Source organism: Ambystoma mexicanum, chromosome 11 (assembly GCF_040938575.1).
Source record: "Ambystoma mexicanum isolate Mex_15411 chromosome 11, UKY_AmexF1_1, whole genome shotgun sequence".
In the NCBI taxonomy this organism is placed as follows: domain Eukaryota; kingdom Metazoa; phylum Chordata; class Amphibia; order Caudata; family Ambystomatidae; genus Ambystoma; species Ambystoma mexicanum.
This window is the reverse complement of record NC_090934.1, coordinates 185971344-185996667: the sequence shown is the minus strand read 5'-3', so window position 1 is coordinate 185996667 and position 25324 is coordinate 185971344. Positions and strand designations below refer to the sequence as shown.

Sequence of the window (25324 nt, the reverse complement as noted above, 5' to 3'; positions counted from 1 at the left end):
ATAGATAAATGTTCTCAAGGTGTATTCCAACCGGGGTACTAATGTGTGGTCATTTCACCATTTCTACAGCACCAGAAATAACGGCGACGGCGATGACAACAGCAAGAGGAATTTTAACTACAGTCTCGACTCCAGGTAACAGATTACCCTTCATAGATGTCCTGATAGCTCATGGTGGCAGAGATGTAAATGATGGAGGGTGGAGGCAACTGAGTGGGCATTGGACCTTGGATCCCCTGAGACGGTTAGGCACAGCGTGGCTGTCAATATGGAGCAATGGCTGGGTACTCAGAGTTGGATGGAATAGTGGTGGAACTAATATGGCATAGCTGGAGGAGGAAATAGGATGACAATGTTCATGGTGTCTCTGGTCGAGTTGTAGAAGAAGGGATTGATGAAGGTCAGTGCACAGAAAAAAAAAATATCATTACAACAATAAAAGGATGTTAGTGCTTTCCTGGCCAGAAAGTGTTACGCTGCAGCTGTGGTGCTGAGCCCCCCTGCCTTTTTTGCTTTTCTGAACAGGTTCACTAGCCCTTTTTTCCTAGTGGGTCCTGACATAAGGTCTCGCAGCTCTGCTCAATGCACCCTGAAGACCATACGCCTCTCACGGAGGATGAGTGCCCGAAAGGCACTCCATGTTTCCCATGCCCTGTTAGCTGTTTATCCCACGGGGTGGTGGCACGTCTGCGAGTTTAAAGCCTCCAGTGCATGGTGAAGTAGGTGGGGGATCAGAGCTACCCCATCCCTGAGGGAAGCAATGGAGGAAAGGGTAAGTCAGATACTCCCCCCTCTGGGTCATCCAGTGATGAAAGGGTGAGACCTGGGCCCCACGAGCACTCACATAGCCTCTCTGCTTCAGAGCTCAACATAAAGACATGCATATGAGGGAAGCATTTGGAAGAAAAGGTCTGTGTTCCCGCATGGGGCACATACATTGCAAGCCCACGCATGAATTGGATTGTTATAAGCAGGAAATATTAGAAGCCATATTCAAGGTTTTCGATGGAAAATAACAGCAGCATTTGACTAGGAACTGTGGATGAAGAGCCTGAATTAAGAAGCATTGCAGGCCGTGCCGAGCCAGACATAAATGCTTTAAAACTCAAGATTGTCTAATGACTAGTACACTTTAAGAAAGAACAAGTGCTTGGTGAAAGTTAGGCGCTTTTTCTGTATGGCTTCCATACATGATGACGAATTCCATGCTCTCTATTCCCCAAGAAAGACAGGGCCACAATGAGTCAAGACAGCAAAACAATGCTGGTGCAAATGTGATGTTCTGGAATGCCTGATTTATTTACAGGTAATTTTCATCACTTGTAGTCCTACTGTTCTCGAGGAGAGGAATTCGCTCACGGGCCCATTGGTCAGTACTCACCCTCTAGAACTTGTAAGACAAGATAGCCGCACCATGTGAGGACAAGGGGTTCAGGATTCACTTACTCCGACACGACTCAATAACGAGGACTCAATAGTTTGGCAAAGGGAACTCCGTTTAATGACAAGTACATCAAACAGGGAAACAAATGGGAATCAACTGTAGTGCGATCACCTGTCTCGCTCCGACTTCCTCGAACTTCAGTTGAACAGCAATTCTTATAGGCAATATTCATCATCATTGACGTCTAACTCTACAAAACTCGACATGCAATATAATTGGTTAGGAAAGGTAACTTAAGTATAGGTGCTATATCTGTATATGATAATAGGGCATGTGGATTGGATAACTCTTATCGGGTGAGCGTTGACGCCCATCCAACTACATCACACGTGAGTGACGTCACTACAAGTATGACGTCTCATTGGCTCTACTATCTATAGGACTCAAGTTAACTTGGTCCATTGTGATTGGGCAGGTTACACCCCTAGACATAAATCCCCATTTTAATTAACATCATGCAGAATGGACACCCAAGGGCCTGGTGTACCAAGTTTCACCATGCCTCCTTCCATCAGTCATTATCTTAGGACTATGTGTCAATTAGTTGGCTGGGTTTGGCCTGGGAACTGTAGCCTCTTATCGGGAAACATTATGGCATCCTGGGTTCTGGATGACATCAGGCGATGGTACCTCTTTGTGCCTGGCTGGTCACGTGTTTGTTCACCACGAATTTGCTTCAGTTTCCAGCTTTTATTGCATTTAATTCTGCTTCGGCCCTGCCACTTGCCTGTGCCTCTCTTATCTTGACCTTCACGGGTGAGCTGGTATGCTCTGAAGTTTTGTTCTTGCGAGCTGACACTCTCCTCCCCTTCTGTGGGTGACCTCGATTTCCCAAGCGTGAGCAGCTTTCTGTTGAGTTTCGATTCCGTTCTTCCTCTATTCTGGCTGAGTTGTGAAACTTGGCCTGCCAGGCCTCTGGCAGCCTGGGCCCATTTCTGCTTTACAAAATGGAGTAAAGATTACCACTGCTAGCTGCGCAGGGAGTATTAATTCTATTAAAGACTAGGAGGCGAGCATTATGCTTCAACTTCTTTAATTTACCACTCTTCAGCAGTTTCAACAAAACTCAAAACCATAACAAAACACTGAAAACTGTCTGAAACAGACTTTTCTTCCTTTAAACTACAATCCCCATAGTCTCTGTAGTCCATCTCACTCCAAGCTCAGCTATGACCACATCCTGTCCCTGAGCTCCTCCTCTCTTTTACTCGCTCTGAAAGTCCATTTAGAACTCCACACAAAAGTCCTGCAACTGGCAATGACTTGAACCATTCCAAACGAATGTCGAACTTCCTCGACTCAGGCGACTACCTCTGCTAGTCTCATGCTTCAATTGCATGCTCCTCTCCTATGAATAAACGAAAAGCAGAAAATCAGGGCGGTGTCCATGTATTACTGAAAATATCATACCATTATCCTCTACGATCACATTTTACACAATACATGATTTGGGTGGGAATTTAATGCTCGCCTCCTAGTCTTTAATAGAATTAATACTCCCTGCGCAGCTAGCAGGGGTAATCTTTATTCTATGACAAGACTGGAGGCGAGCATTATGCTTGTTCAAAGCTTCCCAACACCGTGACCGCTAAACTCTCGGTCGGCTTGAAATAAAATTCTTTAAAAGTTCGATCATTCGACCAGTCTGCCGCTAGCATAATATCTCTGAGGGATACCCCTGTTTTATAGGCTTTGGACGCCATCGCTCCCCTCACAGAGTGCGCTCCATATTCCTCTTTATCTATTCCTGCCGCCTGCATCACTTCCTTAACCCATCTAGCTATAGTAGCTGTAGAAACTCCTTTGAATGGCTTCCTGCGCGCAATCAACAATTGCTTCGTATTTGCTGCTCTGAACTCCTCTGTTCTGCTCTCGTATTCTTTTACGCAGCTCGCTACGCACCATTTCGGTCTAGCTGGGAAATATGGATAGTGAACTGAAGATGTCCCCGTCTTGGTTCGTCCCATGATTGTAAAAGTCACGCCTTCCGGCCCAAATGACTTCCTATCAACCTCCAGGGCTCTTACATCTGACACTCGTTTACAAGAAACTAGACATAATAGCATTGCTAGTTTCCCTGATAACTGTTTCATAGATAGATATCTGTTCCCTGGCCAACTCTCCACTAGTTTAAGCACTGTCAGGACATCCCAGACCGTCTTGTATCGAGGTTCTGGAGGTGCTTTAAACCTGGCTCCTCTAATAAGCCGTACTACCGCTGGGTGTTCCCCTGCTGGCCCTCCCCCAATAGGGAGGTGCCCTGCGGATATGGCCGACCTGTACACTCCTATGGTATGAAACCCTTTACCACCTTGTAGTAGCTGAGCCAAGAAATTCAAAATCATCACTACAGGGGCCGAAATGGGATGAAGACCTCTCCCCTTGCACCAGCTCATCCACTTGGCCCAAGCCGCGTCGTAGCTCCTTCTCGTGGACGGAGCCCAGGACTCTGCAATGAGCTGTGCAGCTTGCGCCGAAATGCCTGGCAGCGCCCAGCGTCTCCTGATATTCTGCACGCGATGAGCGGGAGAGTCCCCCTCACTCTCAGAGGGTGATATGACCCAGCTGGGTCCGTGAGCAGTTGCTCTCCTTCTGGAAGAAGTCTCGGGTAATCTACTACCAGTTCCATGAGAGTCGGGAACCATACTTGAGACTTCCAGCATGGTGCTACTAATAGTAACTCCGCCGTCTCCCTCCGACACTTCGCTAGAACTCTGCTCAGCATCAATAATGGCGGGAACGCGTAGTGTGGGCCTTCGTTCCAGGCTTGAAGGAACGCATCTGTCCCCCGAGCTCCCGGATCCAGCCTCCAGCTGAAATACTCTGCTGTCTGGGCGTTCAACCGGGACCAAATAGGTCTATGTGCACTGGGCCCCATCTCTCTATCATCCTCTGAAAGACTGCTGGATCCAGCCTCCAATCGCTGGAGTCCGTGAGGTACCGAGAGTTCCAGTCCGCTATGACGTTCAACGTTCCGGGCAGGTATTCCGTCGAGACAGACGTCTCTGACTGCAGGCAGAAGTGCCAAAAGTCCTTCGCTAGTTCGGCCAACATCCTGGATTTGGTACCGCCTAAGTGATTTATGTAACGCACTGCCGATATGTTGTCCATCTTGAGGAGGACACAAGATCTCGTCTTCTCCTTCGTGAAGGCTCTTATCGGGAAGGACCCTGCCAGGAGTTCTAGACAATTTATGTGCAAGCGAAGTTCCTCCTCGCTCCATTTCCCACCTGTCTGCAGGTTTCCGCACCTTGCGCCCCAGCCTAGCCGGCTAGCATCGGATTCTATGACTAGATCCGGTCTGCCTCCGAAAATGGCACGCCCATTCCAGGTGTCCATATTCTGTAACCACCATTCCAGCTCTGTCTTGGATTTGTGATCCAATGGCACTGTCTGATGGTAGCGCAGGCCCTGCTGCAGATGTCGTATCTTTAATCGCTGTAGTGCTCGATAATGGAGTGGACCTGGAAAGATGGGCTGTATAGAAGCTGCAAGCAGCCCTACTATTCTTGCTACGGTCCGGAGAGATACAAGCTCCTTCTGCAGACATCCTCTGAGTTCCCTCTCGATGTCGCGAATCTTCCGAGCTGGCAGCTCCAGAGTCGCTTTCGTGGTATCCAGAATGAACCCTAGAAAGTCTAACCTCTGCGCTGGTTCGGTATCCGATTTGTCCTTGTTCACTAGGAACCCTAGAGACGACAGCAGGTCTATTACCCACTCTGTCTGGTACTAGAGGGTCTCTCGATCCTCAGCGAGTAGTAGCAGATCGTCTAGATAAATGATCAGTCTTATACCCTTCTCTCTTATTGCCGCCGCTACTGGCTTCATTACTTTGGTAAAGGCCCATGGTGCCGAAGCTAGTCCGAAGGGCATAGTCTTGAACTGCCAGAGCTGTCTTTTCCAGTGAAAAGCTAGGAAAGTTCTGAACTCTTCTGCTATCGGAATTGTCAGGTACGCATCTTTCAGATCCAACCTAATCAACCAATCTCTCTCTCGGAGCGTGTCTCGGAGCTGATGTATGCCCTCCATTTTGAAATGTCGGTACACAATCCACCTGTTCAACTCCTTCAGGTTTATGACTGGACGCACTTTCTCCTTTCAGTGCACCAGAAACATGTTGCTTATGAAAGCGGGCTCTCTCGCACATTTCTCTATGGCGCCCTTCGTCATTAATTGGCGTAACTCCTGGTCTAGCAGGCTCTGCTCTGCGCGCTCTAGACGCTGCTGGTGTGGCCTGCGCGCTTGCACTGGGGGCTGAACGAACTCTAGGCGTAATCCCCCTACGTCTTGTAAAACCCAAGCATCGCTGGAAAGCCTGCGCCAATTTCTTCAGAACATGCTTGTTCTCCCCCCTACAGGAGGGTAATATGCGGCTCTCACCTTGGGTGAACCCTTGTCCACAACCGGAGCCTCTTCCTCTGCGACCCCTCGGGAAGCGTCCTCTGGACAGGAAAAAGGAGTCCTGTTGTCTATTTTCCCAGTATTGGGCCCTGGGATTCTGGGGCCTTCTTCCTCCCTGATTACGACCAGTCGATCGACCCCTGTGGCGACTGGCCCCTCCAAAAACACGATTGGGGAAAATCTTCCTGATAGAGGCTTGCGCCTTCTCCAGAGACACGCGTAGGTGCCAACAAAGCGACCCATTTCCTTGCCAAAGGTCTCCCCGAAAAGGAGTCCTTGTGCTGCTTCGCCAGCCTCGTAGGAGGCCAAATCACTCAGCTTCGAATCTATTTTCAAAAGGAGTCCTCTTCGGCGTTCAGATGCTATGGCGCAGTTGGCGTTCCCCAAGAGGCACACTGCTCTCTGCGCCCAGCCCGCTAGGGCGTCGGGGTCTACTTTCTCCCCCGTCTCCTTGGCCCTCTCGGCCAGGTCCATTATTTTAGCGAGGGGTTCTGCCAGGTCTAGAACCTTCTCCTGACAACTCCTCCACGACCTACTGATACCTTTCCGGGATCTTTGGTCGTCTTTGAGACGAAGGTCAGCATTTTGGGGTCTAATTCTGGCGTTTCTGCCACTTTCCCTGGTAGATCTGGTCTCGGACACTCTGCTCGGAGCCTTTGGCGGACCTCTTTGTCCAGTGCTTTTCGCAGCCTCATGATCATATATTGAGTCACTCTAGGCGAGGGCCACCAGTCCGAGGACCTCGGATTCCGAATGCTCTCTGGGTCAAACATGTCCTCCTCCACCTCTTCGAGGTGCTTTTCTTTGCGGATTCTCTTCGCTCCGCTAGGCTTGATCTCTTCCTCCTCCTCCTCTTGCGAGGGGAGTAAACCTTCTTCCAGCTCATCTCCTGAGCCTGGGTCCTCTTCTCCATATTCTTCGTCCACTGGAGTGGGGGTCTTGAGGACTGGCACAGTCTGACGCCGCAAATATGCTTCACGGAGCTTTGCAAAGGCATCGACGACCTCCGGGGCCTTCTCTTTTGCCCCATCCGAAGGGCCTTGGAGGTCAAGAGGGGCTTTCCTCTTACGGGCTTTAGTACTCCCCAATGACCCTTCCTCTGAGGGTTCCGTGGGCGTGCCTCCCATCCGTCCGACACTGTCTAAGGGCTGATGCAAAATTGCTTCGAGGGACTCCAGCCTGTCCTGCAGGGGTTTCGCCCCTTGCGCCACCGCATCTATGAGTGAATTCCCTAGCACCTGCTTGAAGCTGGCAGCCAGATCTGAGGTCTGCTCCTCTTCGCTCCACTCAAATTCTGACATTTTGCGTGGGTGCTGTGTGCCTGTGGTACCCGCGAGGGTGTCACTGCACGCCCTTTCACTCTAGGTGCTCTGGGTCTTATTCTTGTGACCCTTCTATGATCAACAAAATATATATATATATATATATATATATATATATATATATATATATATAGTTTTTTTTTTAAAACTATTATATCTTTGTGGCTGTGCTGGACGGAGGGTAGATAGTCAAGGTGCCTGTGGTGGCTTTCTTCTCCCAAACCCCTTGTCAGGGGGAACGAATCACGTGCTCTTACACGTCTTTCTGAGCCTCCTAGGGCTCTCACACGATCGTGCTGATAAACTGTGCAGATGATCTGATCGCGCGTGCGTTCAGTATGCTTTTCAGCTGGCTTGCGCCCTCTGAACGGGCCGCTCCTTCTTTGTTTGAAAAAATATCATAAGATCGCGCTGTCCCGTGTCGCTGGTATTAATGCAACGACACGGGATCGGGCGCGTCTCAGCTCCGCCTCCGCAAAGGAGGGGGTGCGAGGCTTGTACGCGGCTGGCTCCTCCCTCCCAAGGGAGGGGGCCGCTAGTCGCGGGCGGATCGCTGCAGCTGGGACTCCGGGTCCGGCTCCAGCGCGGTCCTGTGACCCGCTGTATGACCGCCTTCGTTCGCGCTGATACCCCCGATGTGCTGCGCATATGGCACGGGGCCTGCGAGTCGAGGCAAAGTTAGCCCGCACGGACGGACTAAACTCTCGAAAAACACTACGCACAGCCGCGCTGTATCACCATCATAATAAACATATAAACGTGCAGACTAACGCGTCCTATCTCTTTACGTCCTCGATACATTCTCAACAGACATAGCTATTACAGCCTTAATCTCAAGTTACTAACTGAAACCATAACGTTTGTATTAAAATAGGGAGATAACCAAAATAGTACTTATCTGCTTGAAGAGCAGTAAAAGAAGAGGAGGAGCTCAGGGACAGGATGTGGTCATAGCTGAGCTTGGAGTGAGATGGACTACAGAGACTATGGGGATTGTAGTTTAAAGGAAGAAAAGTCTGTTTCAGACAGTTTTCAGTGTTTTGTTATGGTTTTGAGTTTTGTTGAAACTGCTGAAGGGTGGTAAATTAAAGAAGTTGAAGCATAATGCTCGCCTTCAGTCTTGTCATAGAATTGCACTCGTATAACGTGCTTTTTGAGGTAGATATATAGTTGGCGCATGCCGCTTCTAATATTCTACTAAGCGCTGCAAGCAGTATCGTTTTCTTGGCTTCTTGCGTTCCAAGCCTATTTACACACGTTTGATAGGACGGTCGTTCTCATCATGTCTAGTAACACGTTTCCTTATTGTCAGTATCATCTCCTTCTTGTGCTCATTACATCGAGTTGTATAACAGCTTGTTCTGACGTGTCATTTTCAATAGCTGACTTTGCTTACTCACGAGCTGTGTCATGGTAATTTCCATTGGCCCTCCATTAAGGCTCTTGGGGTTTCTTCGTGGACTGTATGTAGGTTCTCCTCTTTTCGTATCATGGGCTGATATGGCTGTCTGATAGGGTACCGTGCTGCCCAGGGTTGTCTGGTTATGGGCGCTTCAACAGGTACAGATCTTCTAATGTACACTGGGCAGAGTCACAGTGCAACTCTCTGCTGTTTCATTTGCTTTTCATGCGTCACATACCTTGGCGACTACCTTCCAGGTACCTCGAAAGGAAGGGCAGGGGTGCAGGTCATGTCTGGGACCTCCTTTACACTACTCTTTCTCGTTCCAGTATTTACTTGTGAAGGATTCTGCCCTACCCAGCATCAATCCCCAACTCCAACCAAAACTTCAGCTGAAGCCCCTCACCCCTATTAGGAGGAAAAACCAACACCATGTCTTCCTGAAAAATATCCAAATACATGAAGCACCTGACCCCAGGCAGGGAGGTGGGTGGTATAAGTACTGGGAGGAGGAAGGGTAAACTAGGTGTAATGAAGGTTGTGGGTAAGTAATCCAGGCCTTACCTTCACATCTATTGTCCTCGTTCCAATACTTACTCTTAAAGAATACCAAAAACTCTGAAGGTGAGGTGCCTTCCACAAAGGACACACTCCCTAGATAAATTGGACACTCAGTGAGTTTTAATTATCATAGTGTACGAAGCTGGAAACTGCCCGTAGTACCGAGCAGCCAAAACCCTGATACACATGTACCAGAAGGAGGAGTCTGTAGTGGCTTACAACGTAAAGGGAGAAGACCAAGTGGCTGCGTTACAGATTTCGACAATAGCCTTCCTGACCTCTGCCCAGGAAGCTGCCATCCCCCAAGTGCATCGGCCCAATATACCAGATGGATAGCTCACCCCATTCATGCTCTAGGCCAGAAAGATTGTATCCCCGAGTTAATGGCTAATCGTCATAGGGGAAGCTACCCCTCTATGAGGCCCCAAAGGTAACAAACAGGCTTTTGGATGTTCTGTAGTCTGCCGTTCTAGTAAGATTATTTAGGTGACTCTGCCTCATATCCAGGAAAGCCAGTTCTGCTGCTTCTGGATCCAAAAGGTCCTCAGGCAGAGAGTGAATGACAATTTCCTGCGCCATGTGTCAGAGGATATCACCTTCGGTTTAAAGGAGGGGGATCACATCTCAAAACAATGACCGAAGGGGAAACCATCAAAAAAGCATGGAGCAGAGCCCCCAGTACACCAAGCTGTCTGGAGGTGGCAATAGATGCCAGGAAGGTTGTCTTGAAGGACAGATACTTCAGATCCACCAAAGCAGTAGGTTCAAAGGAGGAGCCCTAAAGAGCCCTAAGGACAGATGGAAGATACCAGGCAGGAGTCATAGCTATCCCACTGGAGCAGGAAAGGCGAGCAGGCCACAAGTGACTCTGTGTTCCCCACCCCTACCCATGGCTCTGAAAAAGCTAAATGGTTGACAACTGTGCCCTCAGGAAGGAGTCAAAACCCTCCTGAAGGAACTGGGAAAAGCTTGCCATCCCACTGTCCAGAGGCAGGATATCCTGCTTCCCACACAACTGCACATAGGAATCCCAATGTCTGGCATATGATTTCAGAGTATCCATCTTCTTAGAGGTCTGTAAGGATTATAAAAAGTGTCTCATGGAAGCCCTGGCACCTTAATCCTTCCCTTTCAAGAGCCAGGCCCTCTAATCCCAACTGTTTCTCAGCAGTAAGCCGTTTGGACCCTGAAATTGTGGAGGGGAATTGGGTGTCACTACAAGAACCGCCAAATGAATCAGGTGAGGAATCTGCCATGACTGTACCCAGAAACCCAATTTCTAGCTAGGACTCAACCTGCTGGGGTCCATTAATTAATCAGGGTTCCAAACTATGTTTCCATTCAGCGAAGAAAAGCAAATTTATACCATGTTCATGGGTGAGACTAGTGCACTATTATCACTCTAAGATGGCCGCTGACGCTCAGAAAATGAAACAATACCAAGATGGCCACTAACCTAGCCACAATAAGCAATTGCAGAAAGCAGTGCAGTTTCCCAAGACTTAGGGCTATAAGAACTCCGCCCTGAGAAACACTCAACATCAAGAAGTCCACGGGAATCATCTTTTTTGATGTCGCCAAAGCATTCGACTCAGTCTGGCACAAGGGACTGCTGCACAGATGATCAGGCTGGAAAGACGATTGCAAGCCACCTGGGAGACCGCACCTTCCATGTCGCCACGTGGTCTGAGATGTCCTCATCACATCCCATCCGAGCAGGCCTGCCACAGGGATTGAACCTTGGACCATTCCTGTTCAACATCTTCACCAACGACATCCCGACAGATCTCCACATGACTGGCCTGGCACTGTAGGCGGACGATGTTGCAGTCATCTTCTAGTCATTCAGCGAAAAGGAAGTTGCGAAGAACCGGCAAGCTTCATTGGATACCATCTCGACGTGGTACAGCGATTGGCGGATAGAACTCAACACCTGCAAGACAACTGCAACGCTGTTCACTAGAAAGAAGATCAAGGAGCACCTGCACATCAGCCTCAATGGGGAGACCAACAAGTGTGAGAGCAGCAGCCGCTACCTCGGTGTGATCCTGGACAGCAAACTCAACTGGGGAAGCCATATCGAGAATACTCAGCAGAAGGCAACTGGAAAGATGGCAGTGCTGTACCCACTCCTGAAGACAAAGTCTATGCCCCTCTGGACAAAGATCAACGTCTACAAGGCGATCATCAGACCTACCCTGACGTATGCCTCCCAAGCATGGATGGCCTGCAATGAGCGACACCAGAAGAGTCTTCTGATAGTCCAGAACAAGGCCCTGCGGATATCGTCTGGTGCTCCAATCTTCTCAAGGATAGCTGACCTTCACAGAGAACTGGACATCGAGATGTTGGACGAACATCTAGTGAAGCTGAGTAAGAACTTCTACAAAGGACTAGATCAGAACCCAAACCCTCTGATCAGAAGACTCACTGACACCACTGCAAACCCTTTCGTCCCCTACCCACAGCCCCTCACGGCAAAGACCTTGTAAAACCAGCCCTATTGTGACAAGTCCACACAGACCAAGAAGAATCCTAACCCACAACTATATACTCAAACCGAGAAGATGGAGTAATGAGGCTCAAGCCTCGGTATCCAAAAGTCACCGCTGATGGATAAAATGTATCAGCAAGAAGACAGACAGCACTCGTGCTTTGAGTTGTCTTGCAAGCAAGAAACACTCGCCTGACGCTTACCGCGGTACAGCTTTGATGTTCACCTCTCTGTTTTCCTTAATCCAGCCGCTCCGGTAACCTGAAATAAAGATGACATCCGAAGTTAGCATTACGCTCCAGCATTCCGGTATACAGACAAAGCGACTGTCAAGAATCAAATCAATATTACGCGCTCTCTGGGAACTTTGCACACAGAGAAAAGCCGACAAGCACATGAAGGTAATGCGCTTGCAAGAAGGAACAAATAAGCATAAGCCAGCACACACCAGTGAATACAACACACTTGGCAGAGCTTATCTGCACTATTGCCCGTGAAGTAACACAGCGGCTAAGGATGCATTTAGAAAGGGACTTGTTCTGTGTAACACTTACTTGAATTAGCAAGGCATCTTCTAGTCAATATTATGCTTCCTCCATGTGTTCCTTATCAACAGCAATCCTTATCCACAGCACACCTACGGAAGAAAGACTGTTAAGAGCCAATACTACTTGGAAATAGCACTGCACTGCACATTAGGAATGGACAGTATCAGTTCACAGCAGCTCATGCAACAGTGCAAACACGCAGAAGAAGATAACAGCAGACCTGGGTCTTTATCCAGTGAAGTAACTGGAAAACTGCCTCTGTGCCCTTTCTGGCACATGCAGCTGAATTCAGGGTGAGCCAATGGTGAGGGATATAATCTCTGACATAGCATCAGCATGGGAAGGTACAGGAGTCTTCCGTTTGTTGTATAGTACCTAAAGTCTCCTCTGTCTTCCACAGAATACCACTACATTGGTGACACTCTATAAGCAGCATTCCAGGGAGAAGTCATCCTATATAGCACCACCCCAAAAAAACAACCCACCTCATTTGGGGCAAAAGTGTGTGAGCGTCTTTAGAGTGCTGCTTGTGATTGTTCAAGGAGAGGTGTGGGTACAGTCATCTTGCCACCAGCTGAGTCATCGTCCTTTCCTGCAAGACCCAGGTAAGCGTCACAGAAACCAGGCCAATCTGGGCCAGAAGGGAGCCACCAACATTACCAATGTTTTGCCCTTCCTAATCTTCTGAAATACTCAGGACAAGAGGAAAGGCATAAACTAAAGACGGAGGCCATGGAACTGTCAGGGCCTACGTCCCTAAAGCACATGGGACCCTGAACTGTGAACAAAAGAAGGAAGGAAGAGCATATGACACTGATACTGCCAACGTTGCCCATGTCTACAGAGTGATTGAATACTGGATGACCCACCCACTGGATGTGCCTCAATATCGGTAAGGTGGAACTTTTGATTTTTGGCTCATCCCAAGCCCGAGCTAAAGTAGACTCTAGATATTCTAGTTTTAGCATCAAGGATGTCAGCATGTCCATACTTTGGCAAGTAAAATCCTTGGGCATCTACCTGGATTCCTCTCTCGGTGCAAAGGCACATGTCAACCAGATGACAAAAAACAGCCAATACTACCTTAGGCTTCCCAGGCACATAAAACCTTTTATTTCAGAAGAAAAATGTATCACCATAGCCCAAGCTATTATTTTGTCGAGGCTCGACTATTGTAATGCCCTCCTAATGGGAGCTAATAAAGGGTGTCTTGACAAACTCCAGGTCCAGTAGCAGAATGCTGTACGCATTATAAAAGTGGTTTCTCTGGGAGACCACATCTCTACTCTTAGGAGGGCTATACATTCACTACCGGTAACCGCTCAAATTCGAATTCAAGGCACTTACGTTGGTTCATAAGTGCCTCTAAGGTAAAGCCCTGACATATTTGAGGGACAGACTGGTCATTTATGACCCAAAGAGGACTTTACGTTTGAGCAACACTATGCTGCCCTAGATTTAGATGGATAGATGGTCTAGGTAGGTCTTTTTAGAAATCCCTGTCTTTGGAGTTGCGGTAGGAAGCTGTTCTGCTCTCATTCCGCAAATCCGTGAAAACTTTGCTGTTCAGCTGAAGGGTGTTTTACTATAGGGCCTCCTGAGACATCTGCAATGTCCTGTCATGGATGTTTGTACTGCTGTATTATTGCGCACCCTGATGCCTGCAGGTTTCGGCGCGTTAGAAATAAATAAATACATTTAAAAATAGAGGAGGACACAAACATGTCTTTCGTGGTCCGCCACAACCTGCGTGTGATCACCTTGAATGCCCACTTGATCAGGCACCATTCTAAGGACGATGAAAAGACCTGCTCCCCAGATCAGCCTGAGAGGTCACTACCCCTTGGATGTGGACTGCCCTCACATCTAGGAGATTGGCCTCTGTTCAGAGAAGCAGCTTTCTTGCAATTTTGCTCTTTTGTCCCCTTCTTATAACACCTTTTCCCCATCCTACCCCGTAGGATACTTTAGCACTGTACCCCCAACCCCTTTTCGGACACAAGCACTTTCGCACACCATGAAAGACTACGGAAAAACACCAAAGCCATCTACCTGACATGTCTCAAGGCCAGGGTCAGGAAAAGTCAGGCAATTGACAAAAATCACACATACCTGACGGCCCTTTCCCTTCCCCACATGGAGAAAAGGTGGAGCTCAAGAAAACAATACGAGCAAGGCAGTCCGCACAACGAGAGAGCTACCTCAGCACAGCAGTTCAAGAGGAGGAGAAAGACGGTGCAAATTTAGAGGGTGCCAAGGAGAGAAGTGACCTTGCCCTTCCCGACCAAGGCCTGTGAAACCTCTGCAGAAAGAATCATAAGGCCGCAAACAATAGCCAGCGTGTGTTGCAGCAGATGTCAACGGTACACAGGGTCCTCCTCCGCTTATAACCAACCTGGGGAGAGACACTTGGCCCCATGGTACCGGCCTTGACTCCAGAGACAAAAAAAGCCAAGTGGTTCATCACAGCCGGTGAGTCGAAAGGGAGAGCCGATAAGAAACCGAACTGTGTTGAACGAAAGTAGCAAGCTGCTGATTATAGAAAGTACAAAGAACTGTGGATACGCAAGGGAAATGCCAGCATGGAACAGTCAAGCACCACGTGGGTGCTCACTCGGAAAACTCTGGGTGATTACCCTGTTGTGGAACTACCGTAACCAGAAGGCCTTGGGAGAAAGGCGAGAAGGGGTTCAAAGTGGTCATACAGGGGTCTAGTAAAATCCTCTGAACAGTTGAAAACCTTTGACTGACAGATGATTATGAAGCTAAGGGAAGCAAATCCTGCATCGTAAAGTTGGCAAGAGTGAACCTGACCGAGGGAAGCCGATAAAAGGGGGCGAAGTCTGAGGTCCCGATTAACAGTATGTTGACAAGAGTGAACCCGGCAGAAGGATGTACACAGTGAACTGTTTAAAAAGACATTAAGATTTGCGAATGTCACAGATGAAATCGTGTTAAAAGACGTAGTGAACCCGATGGAGGGAAGCAGACATTTGAGAAGGGTCTGAGCCCGAAAGAGGGGGATCCAAGGAGGAAAAGGCATCACCCAACGTTCAAGCAGAAAGGAACTTTTGTTTATTATTTTGTCGAAGACATCTGGTCCTCGGAGGCAAGAGACTTTTTTGCAGAAAAGAGACTTAACCACTGAAGGACCTGATGAGCAGAGAGAGGGACTGTTAGCTTGTGCAGGGAAATCTTGAGTGTGTGCGTGCTCCAGAGTCCTCAACATATAAATAAGAGACAGAGCTAAATGTACAGGTGCTGATCACAAAAGAATATGACCAGAAGAGGGGACCCGACACATCTAAAAAATGACCACACCATTTTTAATAATAAATCAGCAAGGTTAAAAAACATGATTAAATTCACGGGTCCACAATACAGAAATGACAAAACTTCACAGAAAAACATAGGAATACGTAATAGGCAATAAATGCTAGCTAAAACAAATTCAAGACAAAACAGTGTACACCTTGGACAACCTGTTGTGTACTAGAATCCATTTGGATTAATATGCCATTTTATAACGTCTCTGTTTTCAATCCAGAGAGCTGTCTCAACATGTTTCTGTTCACAAACACAAATAACAAACATTCATCAGGAGAAAACAGTTTCAACGAAAAACCTAGTTCTTATAGATTCACAGACTTGATCTGAGTCAATTTCATAGCACCTGTAGGGTTAAAAAATATAAAAACAAAGGGCCAGCTGGTAAATAGCTACATTACTTTGTAGAGTTCTAACTTAGTGAACTTGAAGACCAAAAAAGGTGTTTTACCTTATGGTGTGCTCGTGGGGGCTCACAACTTCAATCGTTCAGTTGGAGTAGGAAGGTGAATCTGTCCTACAATGTATACAACACAAGAAAAGCAACTAAGTCAGCTTTTACCAAATAGCAATCTCAGTGCTCACAACACTAGAACTGAATAAGTAGACAACAACACAGAAAAAATGGTGACACCCATGAGTGTCAAGAAAAAAAACTAACCTGCCTGATAGAATGGACGGCAGGTCGTGAAAATGAAAGGTCTGGGAAGTTCTACCTTCTCCTGAGATCAAAATGTGGGGAAGGGAGACCGGACTACCGCATTCTGACTTATTATTTGTGAACCCTTCTTTCTTGGCTGTGAATCCTATCACACACTCTTTGTTTGTATTTAGCATAAGGATTGGTAATAGGTTTTTCTTAGTATAGGCCCTTTTATTTGATTATTTGACAAGACACCACTAGGACTGCCTTATTATTATGTGATTGTTGTAGCTTGCTCCCATCTAGGATTTAGGCTTATATTAGGCATTTTTCCAACCCGCATTTACAGTTTAATAAACACCCCTGAACTGTGATCAATTGTGTCTGTCTTTACTGTTGCCACCATGATTTCCTTACATCAGGAAGTGTGTTGTTACGCAGGACCATGGCGTCATGGGTGGAATCAGAAAAGAGGGGGCAGCAGTGTGTGATGGTGAGGTCTGCATCACAGGACACCTGTACATTCAGGGAATGGAACCACTGCATGGGGGGCCAACAAGGCCACATTGGTGCAGTCCAGGGCTACCGTAACATTGGGCATGTGAGCTGGCAGGTAAAATTCTGCCATTGTGTCATTTATCTGTGCCACGGTGATGGGCAGGGAGAAGTGCTGGGGTGCATGCCGCAGGTGTGCATCCAGCACCTGCCCAAGAACAATTGAAAATGTGAGCTGTGACGGGCCATGAAGCATGCCCACAGTGTGCTGGTAGATGTCTTTGGCCAGGAAAGGCAGCACAGACTTGAGCTTGAGCCGTGGTTATAAGGCAGTTTGGATGATGATTCTGCTCTGGATGTCATGGTTGATCAGGGAGAGTAGCCTAGCAAAGGTTTCCCTGTTGAGCCTGTACAGATTATGACCTGACCATCTGCTAGTGCTCAGGGTGATGGCCTGACTCGGGGAATGGCAGCTCGCCTTGCATGGCGTTGCCTCTGCCTCTCTGCTCCATGTGATCTTTGGTGCTGTTCCTGCCTCTGCATCTTAATGTACAGCAGGAGATGCTGCATTTCCAGGTTAGCGACTCCTTTTAGGTGGCGGCAACTGCACTGTATTTTTGGCAATAAATTTGCTGCACTTAATGCCGCTGGCGGAATTAGAGACGAGTTAATGGAAATCCCTAATTTGGCAGAGTGGTCAAAGTGGCAGTAATTCAGTTACCAGCACTTTTACCACTTACTGTCCAACCCGTAATGAGGCCCATAACAACAATTTGCAGTGCTCTATTTGTAATGTAATTACAAATCTCAATAGCACAGCATATAGTTCTCCATTGTGATTCTCAGTCTGTGTAGAGTAGCACTGGGCGTTCATAAAAAGCAATCCAAGTCCACTGTGGGATAAAGTGCTGCCGTCATTTATCTGAATAAAGGAATTCATAACACTTGTAGCCAAGGGGCTTAATGAGGTGTTAAACACCAATGTGTTTTGCTGCAAAGATTGGACACAGGGATTCTTACTTTGATTCTTAAGGCCAACAAGTGTACCTTGCCCCCACATACAAATATTTTTGTGATTTCCCTTCTACCTGGATCCTGCTAACCATTTATTCCGAGTCCCGATTTCACCATTTGATATTTTAATGCTATGGCAGCTAATACTTTGTATTTCATTTTTGTAAACCAATTTTCCAATACTGTATCTCCTATGTGTATGGACCGTATCACTTTGATCAATGCTCAAGCCGCCTCTTTCAAGAGAACGCTTAATGGTACCATTACTGATCCACCATTATCATTCTGGAGAGCGATTGTGGACACTTTGTTAGAACCAGCAGTGAGTTAAAAACACACCACAGTGAAGTCTGCATGGCATTACGAGGTGTGTATGGTTGAGCTGCACCTTCCAGCGTTTCATGTGAATGGTCTGCAGCGCTGTATACCACTCCTGGTCCTCACACCCAATACTGTCAGCAAAAGGGGGTACAAACTAAATGTCTCCTTATTTGCTTCCGTTTATTTTTATGGCTTGAAGTTTATTCTCTCACATTTTAATTTTTGCAAACACTTTTCAAAACAAATTTACAGACCATGGTAACATATTTCAAGTGCTCCCAGTTTTCTGGCATTCTAACAAATGAAGCAGAATCCACCACAAACTGTATACCCTCACCTCTTGATAGTCGAATCATTGCACATTTAACAATGGCAAGGTTCCTATTTCTCCCTGGCAGAAACCATTTATTTTACTCATTTGTAGGTGCCCTTTCACCAAAATTCATATGTCTTTCTGGTAGTAAATATGGAAGTCAGGCTGCTACTAAAACACCACAAATCTAGAAGTGTACATTAAAAAAACACAAAATGTTCAAAGATTCATTCATGTCAAGTGGCTACTTGCTGCTAGGGTGTGAATCCAAAAGGAAGAAGGCTGATTTCATTTGTTTAAGTATGAATATGGTCACTGGTGTGTTCCCCTTTGCATGCTTACAGCTTACACAATGTATACTTGGAAATGCTTCAATATTGAATTTGTGCATTCATGTATTTCTTAATTCATGAGCACATACCAAATAATTTTTTGAAATCTGTGTGACTTTTTTAATTGTCAAGGGTGTGTTTGGAAATATATCTTTAGCCATTAGTATTTCATAATTGGAATAATGAAGCAAGAAGAGGTTGTTCATTTTTCCTAACAGTGTAGGGTGTGAGGACCAGGGGTCACATCAAGATCCATAGATATTACAGGGAAATATATGCAACATTGAGTGATGGTCCCAGCCCTGCAGAAGGTATTTACAGGTGAATCTATATTGCATTTGCTTATCCATCAAGTGAGTCTCTCTCATGCTGCGCCAAGGGAGCGAGGGTCCCTAATAATGTGTGGCCAGCTTGCTCCACTCACAGCCCTAGCTCACTCTATCTTCCTCTGATTCACATATATTTGATGGTCACTATCAAACCGACCCCTTCCCAGAATCAATTTGGCAATTGATCTATGAAATTTTATGGAAAAGATAAAATGGTGATAGATACATTTTCTCAAGGTGTATTCCAACCGGGGTACTAATGAGTGGTCATTTAACCATTTCTACAGCACCAGAAATAACGACGACGGCGATGACAACAGCAAGAGGAATTTTAACTACAGCATCGACTCCAGGTAATAATTTACCCTTCATAGTTGTCCTGATAGTTCATGGTGGCAGAGATGTAAATGATGGAGGGTGGAGGCAACTGAGTGGGCATTGGACCTTGGATCCCCTGAGACGGTTAGGCACAGCGTGGCTGTCAATATGGAGCAATGGCTGGGTACTCAGAGCTGGATGGAATAGTGGTGGAACTATTATGGCATAGCTGGAGGAGGAAATAGGATGACAATGTTCATGGTGTCTCTGGTCGAGTTGTAGAAGAAGGAACTGATGGAGGTCAGTGCACAGAAAAAAACATTATCATTGCAACAATAAAAGGATGTTAGTGCTTTGCTGGCCAGAAAGTGTTACGCTGCAGCTCTGGTGCTGAGGCCCCTGCCCTTTTTGCTTTTCTGAACAGGTTCACTAGCCCTTTTTTCCTAGTGAGTCCTGACATAAGGTCTCGCAGCTCTGCTCAATGCACCCTGAAGACCATACACCTCTCAGGGAGGATGAGTGCCTGAAAGGCAGTCCATGTTTCCCATGCCCTGTTAGCTGTTTATCCCACGGGGTGGTGGGACGTCTGTAAGTTCAAAGCCTCCAGTGCATGGTGAAGTAGGGGGGATCAGAGCAACCTCATCCCTGAGGGAAGCAATGGAGGAAAGGGTAAGTCAGAGCCCCCCTCCCCCCCCCCCGGGTCATCCAGTGATGAAAGGGTGAGACCTGGGCCCCACGAGCACTCACATAGCCTCTCTGCTTCAGAGCTCATCATAAAGACATGCATATGAGGGAAAGCATTTGGAAGAAAAGGTCTGTGTTCCCGCATGGGGCGCATACATTGCAAGTCCACGCATCAATTGGATTGTTACAAGCAGGAAATATTAGAAGCCATATTCAAGCTTTTCGATTGAAAATAACACCAACATTTGACTAGGAACTGTGGATGAAGAGCCTGAATTTAGTAGCATTGCAGGCCCTGCCGAGCCAGACAGAAATGCTTTAAAACTCAAGATTGTCTAATGACTAGGTACACTTTAAGAATAAACAGGTGCTTTTTCTGTATGGCTTCCACACATGATGACGAATTCCATGCTCTCTATTCCCCAAGAAAGACAGGGCCACAATGAGTCAAGACAGCAGAACAATGTTGGTGCAAATGTAATGGTCTGGAATGCCTGGTTTATTTACAGGTAATTTTCATCACTTGTAGTCCTACTCTTTCTCGTTCCAGTATTTACTTGTGAAGGATTCTGCCCTACCCAGCATCAATCCCCAACTCCAACCAAAACTTCAGCAGATTTTTGGCTCATCCCAAGCCCGAGCTAAACTAGACTCCAGATATTCTAGTTTTAATATCGAGGATGGCAGCATGTGCATACTTTGGCAAGTAAAATCCTTGGGCGTCTACCTGGATTCCTCTCTCAGTGCAGAAGCACATGTCAACCAGATGACAAAAAACAGCCAATACTACCTTAGGCTGCTCTGCACATAAAACCTTTTATTTCAGAAGAAAAATGTATCACCATATCCCAAGCTATTATTTTGTCGAGGCTCGACTATTGTAATGCCCTCCTAATGGGTGCTAATAAAGGGTGTCTTGACAAACTCCAGGTCCAGTAGCACGATGCTGTACACATTATAAAAGTGGTTTATTGGAGAGATCACATCTCTACTCTTAGGAGGGCTATACATTTGCTATTCAATTTCAAATTTGAATTCAAATTCAAGGCAGTTACGTTGGTTCATAAGTGCCTCTAAGGTAAAGCCCCGACATATTTGAGGGACAGACTTGTCATTTATGACCCAAAGATGACTTTACGTTCGAGCAACACTATGCTGCCCTAGATTTAGGTGGATAGATGGTCTAGGTAGGTCTTTTTGGAACTCCCTGCCTTTGGAGTTGCGGCAGGAAGCCGATCTGCTCTCATTCCGCAAATCCGTGAAAACTTTGCTGTTCAGCTGAAGGGTGTTTTACTATAGGGCCTTCTAAGACATCTGCATTGTCCTGTTGTCGATGTTTGTACTGCTGTATTTTTGTGCACCCTGATGCCTGCAGGTTTCGGCAGGTTAGAAATAAATAAATACATTTAAAATAGAGGAGGACACAAACATGTCGTTCGTGGGGCGCCACAACTTGCGGGTGATCACCTTGAATGCCCACTTGATCAGGCACCATTCTAAGGAGGATGAAAAGATCTGCTCCCCAGATCAGCCTGAAAGGTCACTACCCCTTGGATGTGGACTGCCCTCACATCTAGGAGATTGGCCTCTGCTCAGAGACCTAGCTTTCTTGCAATTTTCTCCAAAGGACTGGACTCCCCCCCCCCCTCCCGGTGAATGACATACACTAGGGCTGAAGTGTTGTCGGTCCTGATGAGAATGGAGCATTTATAATCATTGGAATGAAGTGCAATAATGCGGATAAATATCCTCCAACTCCCTGAAATTCAAGACATTGGGCCTCAATCTGAGTTTGACGGTCCGGTAAAAAAGTGCTGGTATCCGTGGATGCTGGCACTTTACCGGACCACCCGACTACGGGTTTGCCGGGGGAGGGGCACCAGGCTTACTTCCAGTTAAAAGCTGGAGGTAAGCCAGGTGCCCTACCGGCCCAAAAGGGCACCATTACCGCATTGCTGTGGCAGTAATGATGGCAAATCCGCTCAGGGAGTCCTATGGGACTCCATTAATGGGGATTTACACCGTCCCGCCAGCACTCATAATCCGGCAGCAAATCTGCCTGGCCGAGTGCCGGTAAAGGTAAGTATCAAATGCAGGTATCCTGGCGGCTGTACCGCCAGCATACCACATACTCAGAATGAGGCCCATTGCCTCTTCTGTCTGAGTGCAGAGTCGCTTGTAGAATGAGGGCCCTAAAAGGTCCTCCAGTCCTTCCTGCTGTCATCTGTCATAATGACTATTTTAGGAGGCGAGACCAGGGGAAACCCCTTTACAAGGTTTGATGGATCCAACGACCACTGTAATTGCCTTAGAACATTCTCTGACATGGGGACCTGAGCATCGAGGTCCAGAAAACCAGGAATCACCCATCTGTACAAGTGAAAAAGAAGGGGCCTTAGATGTAGGCTTACCCAAAGGGTGACTAAAATTGTTGATGCCATCAGACCCTAGACTCTCAGTCACAACCAGGCTGCAGCCTAGGGACAAATGCACACTTGCTTCGCAGCCTACCTGAGCTACATCGTCCGGTCCTTCCGGTGGCGTGCTCTACCTATCACCATGAGAAACATATTGCTGATGAAGTGTAACCTCTGAAACTGGATCAATCTTGATTTTTTCTGATTGATCAGGATCTCAAAGTCTGTCAACAGCTTGCAAGTCCTTTTCACACTCTTCTCCACCACCAGACAGGTTGAGCTCTGAATCAGCCAATCCTCCAGGTACGGGTATACGAGTGTCCGCTCCTTGTGCAGGAGACCCACCAGAAATGCTAGCACATTGGTGAAAACTTTCAGAGCAGAATGTAGCCTGAAAGGCAGCACGCAGCAGTCAAAGTGGTCCTGCCCCACTGTGAACCTCATAAATTGGAATGATGTGGAGTGAATTGGGACTTGGAGATAGGCATTGAGGCGGTCCAAAGAAGCCAACCAATTTGCATGAGCCACCAGGTGGCTAATCCTCTGCAAGGTTTCCATCTTGAAGGTGAACTTCCGAAGGAATTGAATAACTCCCTTCAGGTTGATGTGAAGCCAAAAACCCCACGAAACCTGTGGGACCAAGAAGACAATGGAGTAACGGCCACAGCCGTGCTGATTCGTGGGGACCCTCATGATGGTCGCCTTGAGAATTAGAGCCTGAATTTATATTTGAAAGGCTGCTTGCTTCAACATGCTTCTCTGTTAAGGAGTTGCTACCTTTTCTCCCGGTGGACCCAAAAACTCCAAACAGTATCCTTGCTGAAAAATGTCCGACACCTGTGAGATGAAGGCCCTTGTTTCCTAAGCCTGAGCAAACAGCAAAGGCCTCGCCCCTACTCGAGGGACCCTGACACAGTCAGGAGTGATGCTGCTTGGTAGGAGTGGTCTCATGCCTGGAGATCGGAGGCCTACTATGCTTCACCTTGAAGACAGACTTACCACCACCCACCATAGACAGGTAGCGAGGCCTAGCAGAGGTTTCCTCCCTGGTCTTTTGAGCATGATAGAGAGAGCCTCTTCTGAGGGTTCCTGCATGTTTATTTTGCTTGTGAACATGTTCCATCTCCAATTCATCTTTGAAAGGTTTTTCTCTTCCCAAACGGGGAGACCAAGCACCTTGGTTTTATGAACAATATCAGTCTTCCCGTCCCTTACATGCATGAAAGTGCAGTACCTATGCACTCCTGACCTAATCCTAAGCCAAGTCAGAGAGCAACTCGGCTTGCACATGCATTCCCCCAATTAAACTGGAGCAATTGGTCCCTTCTCCATTTTATCATTAAGTGTCTGAAAGTCTTTCAACAGGAATTTAGCTGTGCATGAGATATATGTCCCTTCTCGCAAGGATAGTTCATTCCAAGATTTCCCAGCCCGTTCCTTGACAGCCCCAACTACAAGTGTTCAGGCTAAGCAGTGAACAAAGTAAATAATGCCCTTTAGAATCACTGTATGCAAAGGAATTTTGTGTGAATTTCGTAGAAAACTCCAGCATATCCAATAGCCCTCCCCTGCCAGCATTGTTACCCCTTTCAGTAACTTTCTGCTTCACAATTCACACATTCATATCCCATAGGCTGAATGAAGTTCCGCGTTGAGAGGGGTTTGATGTAATGACGGATTACATGACCTCAGTGGCAGCTGGTGAACAGTTTCAGTGGAGGGGCTTTAATATTTCGCCCAAGCTCTTTGCTGGAGGTTTATCCACGACCTTACCACCAAACTCATAGTACGGCGATGCGGTAATGCAGTGGTAATGGAATTGCAGCAACATTACTGCCGTTTTTTCCTGAACAGACTGCTGAACAGAAAAGGTGTATACCTCCAGTTAGAGTAAAGTGCTGAAAGCATGAAGAAATATTTGCACCAGGAGTGTTGGGGCTTCTGAATAAGATATATATAAAAAAGGGCTGTAGAGGCGAAGATGGCAAGAGGCTAATCACTAAAAGTTACAAACAAAACAAGAACACAAGGTGGCACAGTTCGTTATCGTCCTTCATAGAAGGTATAAAGCTTGGCTGAGAAGCAAACAAGTCGCCCTAGCATTTAGGAGTTGAACCACAGTTTTGTACCACCTCCAAGATTCAAGTTGGAGATGATGTCTCCCATTCCATGTACCCAGAAGTGAGGCACAATGAGTGCTCAACATCCGTCCTGAAGAAGGTTGGGAAAAGAGAGGGCTATATTTGGAAGCCCAGAGAAACCAACTGAAACACGTCTCGAATAGTACTATCTGTTGCAGAACAGATAGTCACATTTGCACAAGAAAGGGGTGTTAAAAATGTGTTGGAAATAATTTGTTATATGGCCATATGTAGTATGAAACCGATATCTAATGGGGAGTAATAGTAGATGTGTATGAATGATTGAGTGTGTATGTTTGATGGAGGGGATTGATTGGAGTTTTGATGTATACTTTAATGTAAGTACTTAATGTAAACGTATGTGGGTCCAGTACCACTAAATGATTGTTCAACTTGAAATACATATATTTTTTTGTAACTTTTAGTGATTAGCCTCTTGCCATCCTCGACTCTACGGTCCATTTTTGTTACGTTATGTTATTGAAATTTATAGAGCGTGCGATCACCCGTGGGTAACATTTTTGTATATATCTTGTTTTTACCTGGAGGACCGTTAGTTTCTCAGGTACCCTTTATTTTTCTTAGTGTTGGTGCTTCTGCCTTCACCCGCCTCAGTGGCATGCACTGTGTTATAAAGCTGGTACATACATATCCACGAGAAAAGACAGGCAATGGAGCTCAGAGTACAAATAGGTAATTAACCCCTTAAATGTGGAGGACAAGGTTTCTCTTCCTCAGCACTACTTTTCCAGTGGGGGGATAAGACACCTCGTCCTCCACACTGCCTACCTTTGGGGGGGCGTGGATCGCCCCCCCTG

At 46.9% G+C, this 25324-nt stretch overlaps 1 protein-coding gene across 25 annotated transcripts in view; it reads left to right on the top strand.

The window, feature by feature from the left end:
• Nucleotides 1-25324, top strand: part of LOC138503201 (mucin-2-like) — a 1598433-nt gene that overhangs the window by 443146 nt on the left and 1129963 nt on the right. For 24 of the 25 annotated variants that reach the window (XM_069622774.1, XM_069622776.1, XM_069622767.1 and 21 more), the window contains 2 exons: nt 70-135; nt 19234-19299. The exons of the other annotated variant lie outside the window; for it this stretch is intronic. In XM_069622774.1, the coding sequence (XP_069478875.1) occupies nt 70-135; nt 19234-19299 (132 nt within the window). The remainder of the gene's footprint in view (nt 1-69; nt 136-19233; nt 19300-25324) is intronic. 25 annotated transcript variants of the gene reach the window in all.